Source organism: Taudactylus pleione, unplaced genomic scaffold (genome assembly GCF_031769625.1).
Source record: "Taudactylus pleione unplaced genomic scaffold, aTauple2 ptg000332l, whole genome shotgun sequence".
In the NCBI taxonomy this organism is placed as follows: Eukaryota; Metazoa; Chordata; class Amphibia; order Anura; family Myobatrachidae; genus Taudactylus; species Taudactylus pleione.
The window spans coordinates 4174910-4187450 of record NW_028284733.1 but is presented as its reverse complement, the minus strand read 5'-3'; the positions used below and the strand labels follow the sequence as shown (position 1 = coordinate 4187450).

Here is a 12541-nt window from a genome sequence, read left to right as displayed (position 1 = left end):
TCCCCACATCCAAAGTGTCTTTATGCCCAATCCCACTGTTGCATTGCCCCCAGGTCTAATAGATCCTTCAGTGGCATCAAAACCCCAATGTCAAATAGTGACCATTGAATAATTACTCTAACCCTCCCATCGCAATAAACCCCCTGTGAAAAAAATATACCACCTAATGACAACTGGAAATAATGCTGTTGGCTTTAACCCTCTACCCCTTAGTGGCTATAGATACCTATAGAGTGGAACTTACTCCTCCCCCCCATGCAGAGCACCAAGGGTCTCATGTACAATTGATCACCAGTTACCATGACAACCTCTCTCCCCCTGCAGAAATCAGCAAGATAGTGTTCAGAGTGCAATTTCAGTTCCCCTTTTTGCACCAAAATACATAATCTCGTGGCACTCTCATGGAATTACATGACTGCCAGAAGTCCATGTCAAGCCCATGCCACTCAATTTCTTATTTAATTATAAATTCCAATGTAATATGAACTGCAAAACTGAATTTAATGCTCCTGGAGTTATGGAATTAACAAAAGACAAAGACACGTTGTAATAGCGCAGCTTTAGCAGAAATAAAATTGTAATAACACAAATCATGTGGGTCCAAAGTTTGAGATCCTTAGAGTATGGCAGCGGCGCTTTGGAGCGGCAGAAGTTTTACAGTAAGAGGAATTTGGTAGGATTTTGGTGCATGTATACGGTGAAGAAACACTGGACAGCTTTGTTTTTACACTAAAATGTTGAATTAAACTAGGAAATGTCCGACCCAACTCTAAGGGGTACATTTACTAAAGTGCGGGGTTTTTAGAAGTGCAGATGTTGCTCATAGCAACCTATCAAATTCTAGGTATTATCTTCTATTAGGTGCTAGATAAATGTTAAGTAAAATCTAACTCAGTGGCTCCCAAACTGTGCACCGTGGCACCCTGGGGTGTCTTGGGACAACTGCAGGGGTGCCTCAGGTTGGTGGTCCAGCAGCAAATCAAATTATTTATGGTCAATGTAATAATAATATGTGAACAAACAGAAGCTCAAACCTATCCACCATCACATAACTGAGCGTAAGGATGACATATAAGCACAATTTACTTCACTTTACTACATTTTTTTCAAACTTTTGGCTTAGGGGTGCCATGAAAACTAAGCTGATAATCTAGGGCGCCTTGGTTCAAAAAAGTTTGGGAACCACTGATCTAATTCTTTGCTTTGAACAACATCTCCACTTCTGAAATCCAACCCCTTAGTAAATATACCCCTGCACGTTTTATTTCTGTCTAACCTCCAGTGCAACAAGCTTTGGCCAAGTGAGAGAACCTGATTGAGGCAACAACACTAACAAAGATGCAACATTTATGCCGATTATAGTAACGTTGCATGGTCACACCCCATTGGCTGCTCGCACTAACTGGGGGAAGGGTGGGCAACAAGAAGTGTGGGTTCTGTGTTCATACTTGGCGTCTCTGTTGACTGTGATCAGAGAAGAGACTGAGCAAGTACACACCAGGGGAGGTTGATCTGGATTTGTGGAAATGATTTATGAAAAGGTTAAATGGTTAAGACCCTGGAAAAACACCAAACTTTGCCAAAAATTAATGGAACTTACAGATTGCACATGTAACCTGTAATATTTGACATTCAGAGTTTGAGTTGATGAGGCGAGAGGGCTGACTCTCCAATTACTGGGTTTGCTTCACTTATGTAGATTACAGAGTTAATATTGTGGTACTGAAGATGGAAAATGAATAAATGCTGTTACAATTACCGGACTGTTCGGTAGTTTGGAAGAGGCACATCATTTCATTTCCAGTACACTGCATGTCGTCCTCCGAGTAACAGTAGTCAGAAGAATCACTAGCACATGTTCGGCAGGTCACTCCATTTGGTTTATTGTTATCATTAGGTACTGTAATTCAGGAAAATAAAAATAAATAGGTTATAAGCTAGTCATACACTACAAGATTCTTCAGCAGACCAGACCAATAAAACAATTATCAGTGATTAAATGAATAAATTGCACATGAAACAATGTATTGTAAGATGGGAAGGATAGTCTATAGCGCTTCATTAGTGAACAATAATTCTCCCCCCAATATGTTTGCAGGTTATCATGTGTCTCCTGATGGTAAATTTCAATAAAATGTAAATATAAAAGCAGGACAACATAAGTGTGCAAACGAGCAAGTTCCACCTCTATAGTACAAAAACAAATAAATAAAATAAAGCACAAAGATTGCCCCCTATATTGTAACTGTTACTTGTGCTTAAAGCAAAATTAAATCTCCCCCCCCTCGTTCCATGGTTCTCATGAAACCTCACCTTTGTAGGTGGACATATCTAATGGTCTTGCTATGTATACACTGTATTATGGATTTAATAATTAAATACCAATGCAAACATTACCAGCTCTAGAACATTCAGCCTAGGTCTGGTTACCCAAATATCGGGGGAAAAACAGAAGATTGGTCCACGCTGATTTAGGGCTGCAGAGGTTTTTAATTTGCTTTGTACTTTGGAAAAAATGGTAATCAAGGTTATAGGCTTTATAAGGCAACATAGATCTTTATATTTATATAATATTTGAAAACAAGAAGAAAAAGGCAAGATTCTTATGTCAGGTATACTTATTAGACCCAGTATTTATCCTCCTTCAGAATTTCCCTGGAAAAAATATATTTAAAAAATAAATCTTTATTAGTTATTATTTAAAAAGATAATTGTACAAAATGTCAGGCGAAATATTCTAAAATCATAGAGAGATTTTAAAGTTTAAAGATGTGTCTTAGATATAAAGAAAAGAGATGTAGATTTAAAATTAATTCCTGCTGCCGTCGGACTTGTTACACTCTGATATAGGAACTTCAGTAATCAGATTTTGCCTTAAAAAAGCAGCCACTCGGCGAAACGCGCGTCAATGTTCCACACGCTGCCGCCGGACCTAGCAACTTTGTGCTATAAATACATGATTTGAATATACAGTACTCAAACTTGGGGGTATATGACACGGGTTGTCCAGAGATAAAAGCAACATTTAAAACATACTAAAAGCAAAGGGCATAACTTGCTAGTAATGTATGGAGATCAACTCCTTTGAAAAATATATGTCACATATGCCCTACCATAAACAGAGAAAAGAGGGCTAAACACTGATGGAACAAAATAACTATATTGTTGCATGAATTAGGGGATACAGTCAAACACTGTTGCCAGATGATAATGTTTCATTACCGTAACAACTGATGAGATATTTATACAAAAAATCTGATACTTCTCTCTGAATTATAAAGAGAAGGGATCTGATTTCAGAACTCATACAGTGCGTATATAACAACACTGTTACAGAATGATATACAATAAACATATTTGATTTACATCATTATATTATAACAGTAGAAAATGACTATATTCCATTTATCCTGGATTAACTCATACCCATTTGTAATCTAAACATCACCCCATAAATCTGATTATTGAAGTACCTATATCAGACTACAGACATTCCTCACTTAACGACCGAGTTCCGTTCCTATGACTTGGTCGTTAAACTAATTGGTCGTTAACCGAGCAATTATAAAATGAGGCTGGAATGAAGCTGGCACATTCAACAATTTTAAATGGTAAAAATAAAGTGAAAGAGTCAGTGAAAGCATCAACAGGATATACAGTACTATACTATATATGCATAACTATATTACAGTTTTGTATACATGTATAGTACAATACTGTATACAGTACTGTACTGTACCTGTATACAGTATGCACAGCAATCATTTACCTATACTGTATTGTATTATGAATAAAGAAAAGGAAACTGCTTTACTTTGCATAACTTATTTTATTTAGCTTTTTTTTTTTACTTTGCAAAACTTTTATTTTGAATAACTGTTTACTTTGCATACAGTACAGTAATTTAGCATAACTCTTTACAGCACTGTACAGTACTTTGCAGAACTTGTTTGTTTTATTTTGCATAACTTTACTACGTACTACTAGTTAGACTTAGCATAACTGTTGCATACTGTACCTTTACAGAGCATAAACAGGACAATCGTTATAAAAAAAAATATAGATATGAAAAACAGACATTCTAATCAACAAATCCTTCATCATGTAATGCGTCATCATTGGTATTATCAGGATCTGTAAAGGGCTCGGATAAGGGAGAAGATGGCAAGGAAATGGAAGGACTTGTAGGGGTAGGGGTACTGGATGTAGCATTTGAGAAGAATCCTGTTAGTGTGATCTGCTTTGTCATTTTCTTTTTTTCGTCATAAATTTCACGATAGCATCGTAAAAGTTCATTCATTTGCCGTTCCACTTTCATGAACCTTTCAACATTTGGATCCATGCCCTCTAGTTGTAACATAGCCACATTCACTTTCGAGAACACACCAGCTAACCCCTTTATTGTGAACTTCTTTTGTACTTCTTCCGTTCTTTCCTCTTCTCCTTCTTCCTCCTCTTCCAGGTGTTGCTGCGCTTCCAACTCTTCGTTAGATAGCTCTCCCTCGACATATTCCACTAATTCTTCAATGTCTTCCACTTCAAGATCTAAATTAAGCACGTTAGCAAGTTGCACAGTTGTTTGATTTATCTCATCGAGAGGTTCATCTATGTCAACCACTTCAACATTATTCATTATTAAGACTTTTTAGGCATTTTTTCCATATGCCTTGCATACAATTTTCTGTCACTTCCTCCCAAGCGGATTCTATGTTCTGTATGCACTGTAAATGTTGTATGATTTCCAAAAATCACGAAGGGTTACTTCATAATTTTCTGTTGCCGAGACAATTTTGGAAAAAGTTGTGCGCAAATAGTATGCTTTGTATGTAGCTATAGCCCCCTGGTCCATTGGCTGTAAGATAGCAGTGGAGTTTTTAGGCAGATACACTACCTTTACATCTGGGTTTACATCCTCAAGATGCTTGCGGTGTCCTGGGCAATTATCAAGCAGGAGTATAATTTTAAAGGGAACACCCTTGTCCAGACAATAACGCTTGACCGGGGGTATGAAGCAGTTGGTAAACCAATCCTCAAATAAAGCTTGTGTCATACATGCCTTGTTATTTGCACGATAGTATACGGGCAGCATGTGCTTACTGACCTGCATGAATGCCCGTGGGTTCTGGGAGCGATAGATGAACAAAGGCTTTAACTTAAACCCAGCAACATTTCCACCCAGCAACAACGTGACCCTGTCCTTAAAAGCCTTGAAACCGGGCATTGTTTTAGCTTCTTTGTGTATGTACGACCTTTTGGGCATTTTCTTCCAAAAAAGTCCTGTTTCATCCACATTGAAGATTTGTTCCGGGCGGTAGCCGCCTTTCTTGATGATTTCATCAAATTGGTCAACAAATTTTTCAGCTGCTTCTACGTCAGCACTTGCTGCCTCACCGCTGATACTGCGATTATGCAGGTTGAATCTTCGACTAAAGCGTTGAAACCATCCATGGCATGCCGTAAATGTTTCCGCTGATTCATCCTCCTCACGTGTCTTCAAAGTTTTAAAGATACTTGGTGCCTTGGCTGGAATAATTGAAAGGCTCAGTGGCATTTTATTTTGCATATGGTCATCAAACCCGATCGCCAGTAATTTTTCCATTATACGAATGAGGCCCTTCTGCTGCCTAGTTATTATGGCTTTAAATCCCTCTTTCATTTTATCTTTATCCTTCAAGATTGTTGAAATGGTTGAAAGTGCCAGCTCCAAGTCACCTGCTATCTCTTTTGCTTTCTTTCCAGCTTCATAATCACTTATGATCTTCATTTTCATGTCAAGATCAGTAGCCTTCCTTTTCTTTGAGCTCCTTTTCTCTGACATCTCTCTGACGCTGAGACGCCACGCACGTTGCCTGTCACTAAATAGTCAGGGCGGGTCGTAACTCCGAACAGTCGCTAAAAAGTCAGCGCGGGTCGTAAGTTCAAGGCCGACGGTAACGCGCGGGTGTGGTCGTAAGTGCGAACGGTCGGTAAACGGGTAGTTTGTTAAGTGAGGAATGTGTGTAACAAATCCGACGGCGGTAGGAATTAATTGTAAATCTACATCACTTTTCTTTATATTTAAGACACATCTTTAAACTTTATAATCTCTCTATGATTTTAGAATATTTCGCCTGAAATTTTGGACAATTATCTTTTTTAAAATATAAATCTTTATTAGTTATTATTTAATATATTTTTACCCGAGAAATTCTGAAGGAGGATAAATACTGGGTCTAATAAGTGCACCTGACATAAAAATCTTACCTTTTTCTTCTTGTTTTCAAATATTATATATTTTCAAGACTGTCAAGTAGCACCTCCATAGATATACTATTAATAAATAAAAAAGAATTGAATATGGAGGATTATTAGAACCTTTAGTAATATATAGAAAACTCTGGATTTGTAACTAACTAATACAAATGGTGCGGGACCATCAAATGGTGTTTATAGATATTTATATGCAGATAAACCACAATTGGAGGTTTAATGTCCCTAGAGTTCAACAGTGGATCAGAAAGAAACAGGTAAAGCATTATATTTATTAAAGCATTTTATTCAAGGCAACTGGTTTATACATATGTCGCAATCATGCACATTATCTGATCCTAAACAGTATGTTGTATCATTATCAGTATATTCTGTATGATATTTTCAAACTGTATGTCAATTGCTTGTATGTAATTAGCAGTCCCAGTCATTGAACTAAGGGGGTCATTCAGACCCGTTCGTGAGCAAAGGACGCTCGAAAATGGGTCGATGTTGCCCCACAGCGCATGCGCACGACGGAGGGAGCTACATCGTGCGCATGCGCGAGACCCGGACTGCGACAGCCAAGCTGTCGCTCTGGGTCTCGCACCAAAGGGGGCGTGCTGTCGATGTTGATTGACAGCATTCCCCCTTTGATGGGCGTGCCGGGGGCGTGGCTGCCCAGATGGAGGCGTTCCCACTAGTGATGTCAGTGGGAGTGATTTTGGCTTTGATTGAGCCAAAATCACTCCAGGGCTTGCGGCAGCGAGACCCTACCGCAGGGTCTCATCGCAAGTCCGATGGTCGCGATGGTCTTTGACCATCGCGACCATCATCATGGACGCTCGCTATAGCTGTGGGTGGTCCCCCACAGCTATACGAGCATCCAGGAGGACGCTCCATTTTCATGGAGGAGGGCCCTGATTCAGAGCGAGCGCTCTGGTCAGAGCGTCCGGCTCAGAATCAGGCCCTAAGCCAAGGGACATCTGGAAGTGGTCTTAACACTTCTCAGGCTGTAAACAGAATGTATATACTCTTCACATTAGGGGTGACAGATCTTGTGAAGCCAATGACTGCCTTACATTCCCGATATGACATTGCAGGCCACTGATTCCCAAATATTTCCTGCCAGTTGGATAATGCAATGCACATATAGTTTTGACAGGGACCCTGTTAGTTTGATCAGGTAACCCTATTTTGGACAGCCTAGGGGTTCTCCTATTGATCTTTGGCCCTGCTAACCTGACAGGGAGACCCTGTTTAGGTGGGAACAAATAAGAAGCTGGGTGTCCATAAAAAGTAATACCACCCAGCATTTAATGTCCATTTCCAGGGAGAAGCCTTTAGGCTGAGATGTACTAAGATAACTTTCCTGTGATCTACTGCACAACAGAGATAATGGCCTCATTGTAAGTGATCCGTATTCTCTGATTCCTCTGTTTTATTTTTGAAACTATTTTGCATGTTAAGCTGTATGTCAATTTATCAATCATTTATTGTAACGAAGTCTTGGAAATTTTTGGGGGATTAACACATGTAATCTAGCATATTCTCCATAATTCCTATTGAACCTATGAGCCTGTGAGGCCCATGCTACATAACTATGTATACTTGAATGTGAAATATTAATAATTGTTCGGGAAATGCAAAGTACCCATAATCCTCTCTGGTGGTGGCGGTAAGATTTGTGTGATTTATTGGAAAGTGACTGAGATGTTCACCATCACAATCAGCTGGTCCAGGTTGCTGTATCTGAGAGCCAGTCCAGGTTCATAACAACATATTTGATACCAGATAATAATGACATTAGCTGAAATAATTTGTGTGAGAAATGTTTAATGATACTTTAATATACCATCTTGCTACTAATCCATGGTAGCTCCCTAAAGACTTTATGTTTGGTTGATGATGATTAAGGTTTGTAGTACCCAGATCCATAGCTTAAGAGGAACATCACCATTGGAAGCTGGGTGTGCTGTCATGTTTTTTCCATTTCTATTTATTGTCATATCACTATGGAGCTAAGTAATGAAGATAAACTTGGACAACAGGTACTATGGAGGATACGCTAGCCATTTGTTGAAAAGATAAAATATTAGTTAAAAAATTTGCAACAGATCTGAAAGACATCATTTGCTGTCTATTATACCTAACATGTGACATTCTGATATAGAAAATACTGTTATTTAAATGGAAACTGTTGTTGGCAACAATGGAGAACACATTTAACAAAGTGATGTGTGTTGTAGGCGTGCCATGGTCAGTGACTGCGCCCTTTTCAGATTTCGATGGCCCTGTTCAGATGGACATTCTGCACCTCCATAGTGCTGGTGCAATGCTCCAATGTTCGACCATTGTGCATTCAATTGTGAGTCTTAATAAACAGTGAGCCGGATTAGCACAACAGATGATGAGTGTCTGTTCGAATCCCATCAGCTATGGCGATAGCATAAAGATGCAGTTGCGCTGTGGAAAAAGACGCAGTCTCAAAACATTAGCGTCCAACTCTGAATCAGGCCCAAAGTGTTAAAGTAAAATTCAAAATGGAAAGGTTCATCGGTTCCTATAGTAAAAAGGTAATTCTGGATCATATTTATCACACACATTTTTCACTGTTATTAAAATAACAAATTTGCAGCGAGAAAATGAAAATAAAAACACTTACATATCGGTGTCGGTGGCGTACAGTTATCTTTGTGACAGCAAGTGGTGGTCGTCTTGATTTTTACATAATTAACACTAAGACTCCCCGAAACATTGCATTGGTTTTTAGGTGTACATGCCATGGAAAATGTTTTACTCACTGGTGATCCATCTATAAAAAGTACATAAATAATGATGAGGATCTATTATTAAAGAAGCATATAGAATATTTGAGTAGGATTTAAATAACTAATAAACAGCAGTGGGCTGAGCCACTTGGCACCGGACTCCTATTGAATGCTGTAGTCCAGCATCTGGCTGGCCCTGGCTGTGCGTGATGCAGGTATTTTATGTGTGGCCTTTTGACCTTTCCTGACACAACATTGATCCTGTAGAATCCAGTAGGACCAAGGTTGTGATGTTAACCGATTCGGCTGTATACTGTTGGCTATGACCAACACTATGCTGCCTGTCAGTAGAGGGCTTCCATAGACACAACATTGCAATCCCCACCCTGCATCACATCTTAAGAAGAAGAGAAGCAGAACATAAGGTAAGTGCAGGATTAGCAATTATATAGTCTGCACTTTTCACCAACGTAACAAACAACCAATCCGTCTAGCAATAGGAAGGGGTATTCTGATAAATCAGGCTCTTTGTAAAACACTTAAAATTATTTTTAAAGATGAATCGATGTGTGCAAAATTTTCCAGCCTGTCCCTTATAATTGTCCCAGCTAGTGTTTTTTAATAAGAAGCCCAACTTTACTCTAGACAAATGTATCTTATGGACAGAATTGAATGTTTTTGTATTGATAGGAGAACAAACATGCAGGTGTATATACTGGAAATGTGCAGACCAGATTTCATCGGTTGTATCAAAACAAATTGATTTGAAATAAAATGACCTTAAGGTACAGTAGTAGCCCTTTAAAAAGACATTACAAATTCCCAAACCCATTTCTGCAACCTCCAAGTCTCTCACTTACTGAGAGCACAATGTGTGACCCTACCAGAGTACAGAAGCTCAGCGCGTTTCTCCGTTGTGGCATAAAGCATGAGGGGGCTCAGAGGTGATGTCTCTGGGAGTGCAAAAACTTTCATTGTTTGATGGGAAGATCTTGATGAATTCAAAGAGCACTTACAGTAGCGAAGTATGGTGTGGGCAATAAGTGGGCCTCCAGCTGTTGTTGAACTACAAATGCCAGAATGCCTTGCAACCGTTTTACCATGGCAAAGTTCTACAATAGCTGGGGTGGGGGGGCGCTAATTGCCCACCTAGATGTATTTTTGTAAGTAGGATTTGTGTTAAAGTTGCAATCCACTATTTGATGATTGCCCAAAGCAACCAATCAACTTCTGTCATTTATCTAGCACAATCTTTAAAATGACAGTTAGATACTGATTGGTAGGTTTGGGCAACTACTCCACCTTATCTCTCCATGGCTTTATACATCTCCCTCAACGTCTTTTTCGCTCTACACAACAGCTTGGATGCCCTGGCTGGTGTCAGGAATATCACAGTTTTTAAGAAGCTCCATTATGCAACAATAGCTAATGTATGCAATAACCTTCACCCAGAGCTGGATTTAGAACTCAGGGGGCCCTAGGCAAGATACCGATTTGGGGCCCACCTGCCTCAAATAAGGGGCATGGCCACACATTAGTACCGATGCAAATTATGCCACACTGTAGGGCCCCTTATACACATTACACCACACAGTATTGCTGGTTATTCTCATTATGCCATACAGTAGTGCCACTTATACACATTACAACACACAGTATAGCTGGTTATTCACATTATGCCACACAGTAGTGCCCCTTAGACACGTTACACCACACAGTATATATGGTTATTCACATTATGCCACACAGTAGTGCCCCTTATACACATTACACCACACAGTATAGCTGGTTATTCACATTATGCCACACAGTAGTGCCCCTTATACACATTACACCACACAGTATAGCTGGTTATTCACATTATGCCACACAGTAGTGCCCCTTATACACATTACACCACACAGTATAGCTGGTTTTTCACATTATGCCACACAGTAGTGCCCCTTATACACATAACACCACACAGTATGGCTGGTTATTCACATTATGCCACACAGTAGTGCCCCTTTTACACATTATGACACACACTAATGCACCTTATACACATTACACCACACAGTAGTGACCCTTATAACACATAATGACACACAGTAGAAGAGCCCCTTATACACATGCCACACTGTAATTGGCCCTTACACATTATGCCACACAGCACCTACTTTATAGTAGTATGCAACCGCTGGAAGCAGAGTGGGGAATAGGGGAAGTTATCACTATATCTACCTGATAACAGCAAATTCAAATATAAGGCTCTTGATTGACTGAAATCCACAAACACCTTCTACAAACAAGGAGCTAAATGACCTCCCTTGAGGAACAGCAGCATGGCTAGGTCACAGAGAGAAACCTGTTGATCTCCAGCTATTGTGATACTACAAGACCCAGCATGTCCTCCCATACAATGGCTGTCAGTTTTGTGAAATTTGTAGTTCCATAGCAGCTGCAGACCAGCATATCGCCAAGGCTGGTCTAGCAGCACTAGTGTTTTTCATGGACAATAACAAAAACACTAGATCTGCTGGCTGCTAGATTAGGTTTATGTGAGGGGGAGGGTAAACACATTAAAATGCAACTATTAAATTAAAGGACAACAAAAAAAGCTAGTGTTTGAAAATTGACAGTTAACAGCTGTTTGGTTGGTACTTTATCTCTCACAATTGTATCTCTCTCTTTGATAAATAAACCCCTCGGAGTCCCTTCTCAATCTGAAACCTCTGCCAGATCTAATTTAATAAAATAAAAAAATGAGTAATTTATTTTGGCTATGGATAAGAATCTCTACCCCTTCTTACTTTTTGCTTTTGTACTCATTGTTTGTTCTCTTTATCTTCTTTCCTTTTTCCCCCACACTCTGGTTTATCTCTGTGATGCCTATTTATTAATCAGTCCTGCCCTTAAATTATGCGTAAACTGCTATTTCCGCATGTGTAAAGGCAGAATTAAATATCCCTGAGCTGTGCCAAAGAGGAAAGCAGGAAGTAATGTAGCCATCTCCTGCTTTCTGTCCACAAGCTCCTTCAGTAGCCGTCCCTATCGTTATCTATGGGCACAGTATTTAACAAGACACAAAAAGCTTCACTTTGCGGATCTTGTCTGTATGGACTAGTCCCATCTTCAGAAGGCATTTGCAGATTACCTTCAATGGGGCAGCCATGTCAGAGAGGGATCTTGTGATTCCTCTCCAGGGGGCTGAAAGATGTCACAAAACACAAGGCGGCTTTTGTCGCAATACACATGGGCAGCTGGAGAGCCACGAGGGGGTCCGTAGGTAGAGGTAAAGTGATGGAAGATCCGATCACTTCTTCATGATAGTCAGGATGGGCTCTTTTCAGAGCCATTGTCCCAGCGATTACAATTGTTACATCCCAGCAGAAGAAGAATCCTTATTGCCGCAATTTGAGGTGATAAGGATTATTAATTTTCGGGGGGCAGACCACGTGTTTTAACATATATGCCTCTATGTCATTCTGCATTAAGTGCTCACAACTATTCAATTGAAGACCCATGATCCACCTGTAAGCAGCCCAGGGGCAGCAGTTAAT

The 12541-nt window shown here is 39.7% G+C and overlaps 1 protein-coding gene across 2 annotated transcripts in view; it reads right to left on the bottom strand.

The window, feature by feature from the left end:
* Window positions 1-12541, bottom strand: part of LOC148509104 (phospholipase A2 inhibitor NAI-like) — a 121863-nt gene that overhangs the window by 93042 nt on the left and 16280 nt on the right. For both annotated transcript variants that reach the window (XR_015869492.1, XM_088443676.1), the window contains exons 3-4: window positions 8894-9043; window positions 1760-1900 (exon numbers count right to left, since the gene is read on the bottom strand). Coding sequence is in view for 1 of the 2 variants with exons in the window: in XM_088443676.1 (XP_088299802.1) it covers window positions 1760-1900; window positions 8894-9043 (291 nt within the window). In the remaining variant the exon portion in view is untranslated. The remainder of the gene's footprint in view (window positions 1-1759; window positions 1901-8893; window positions 9044-12541) is intronic.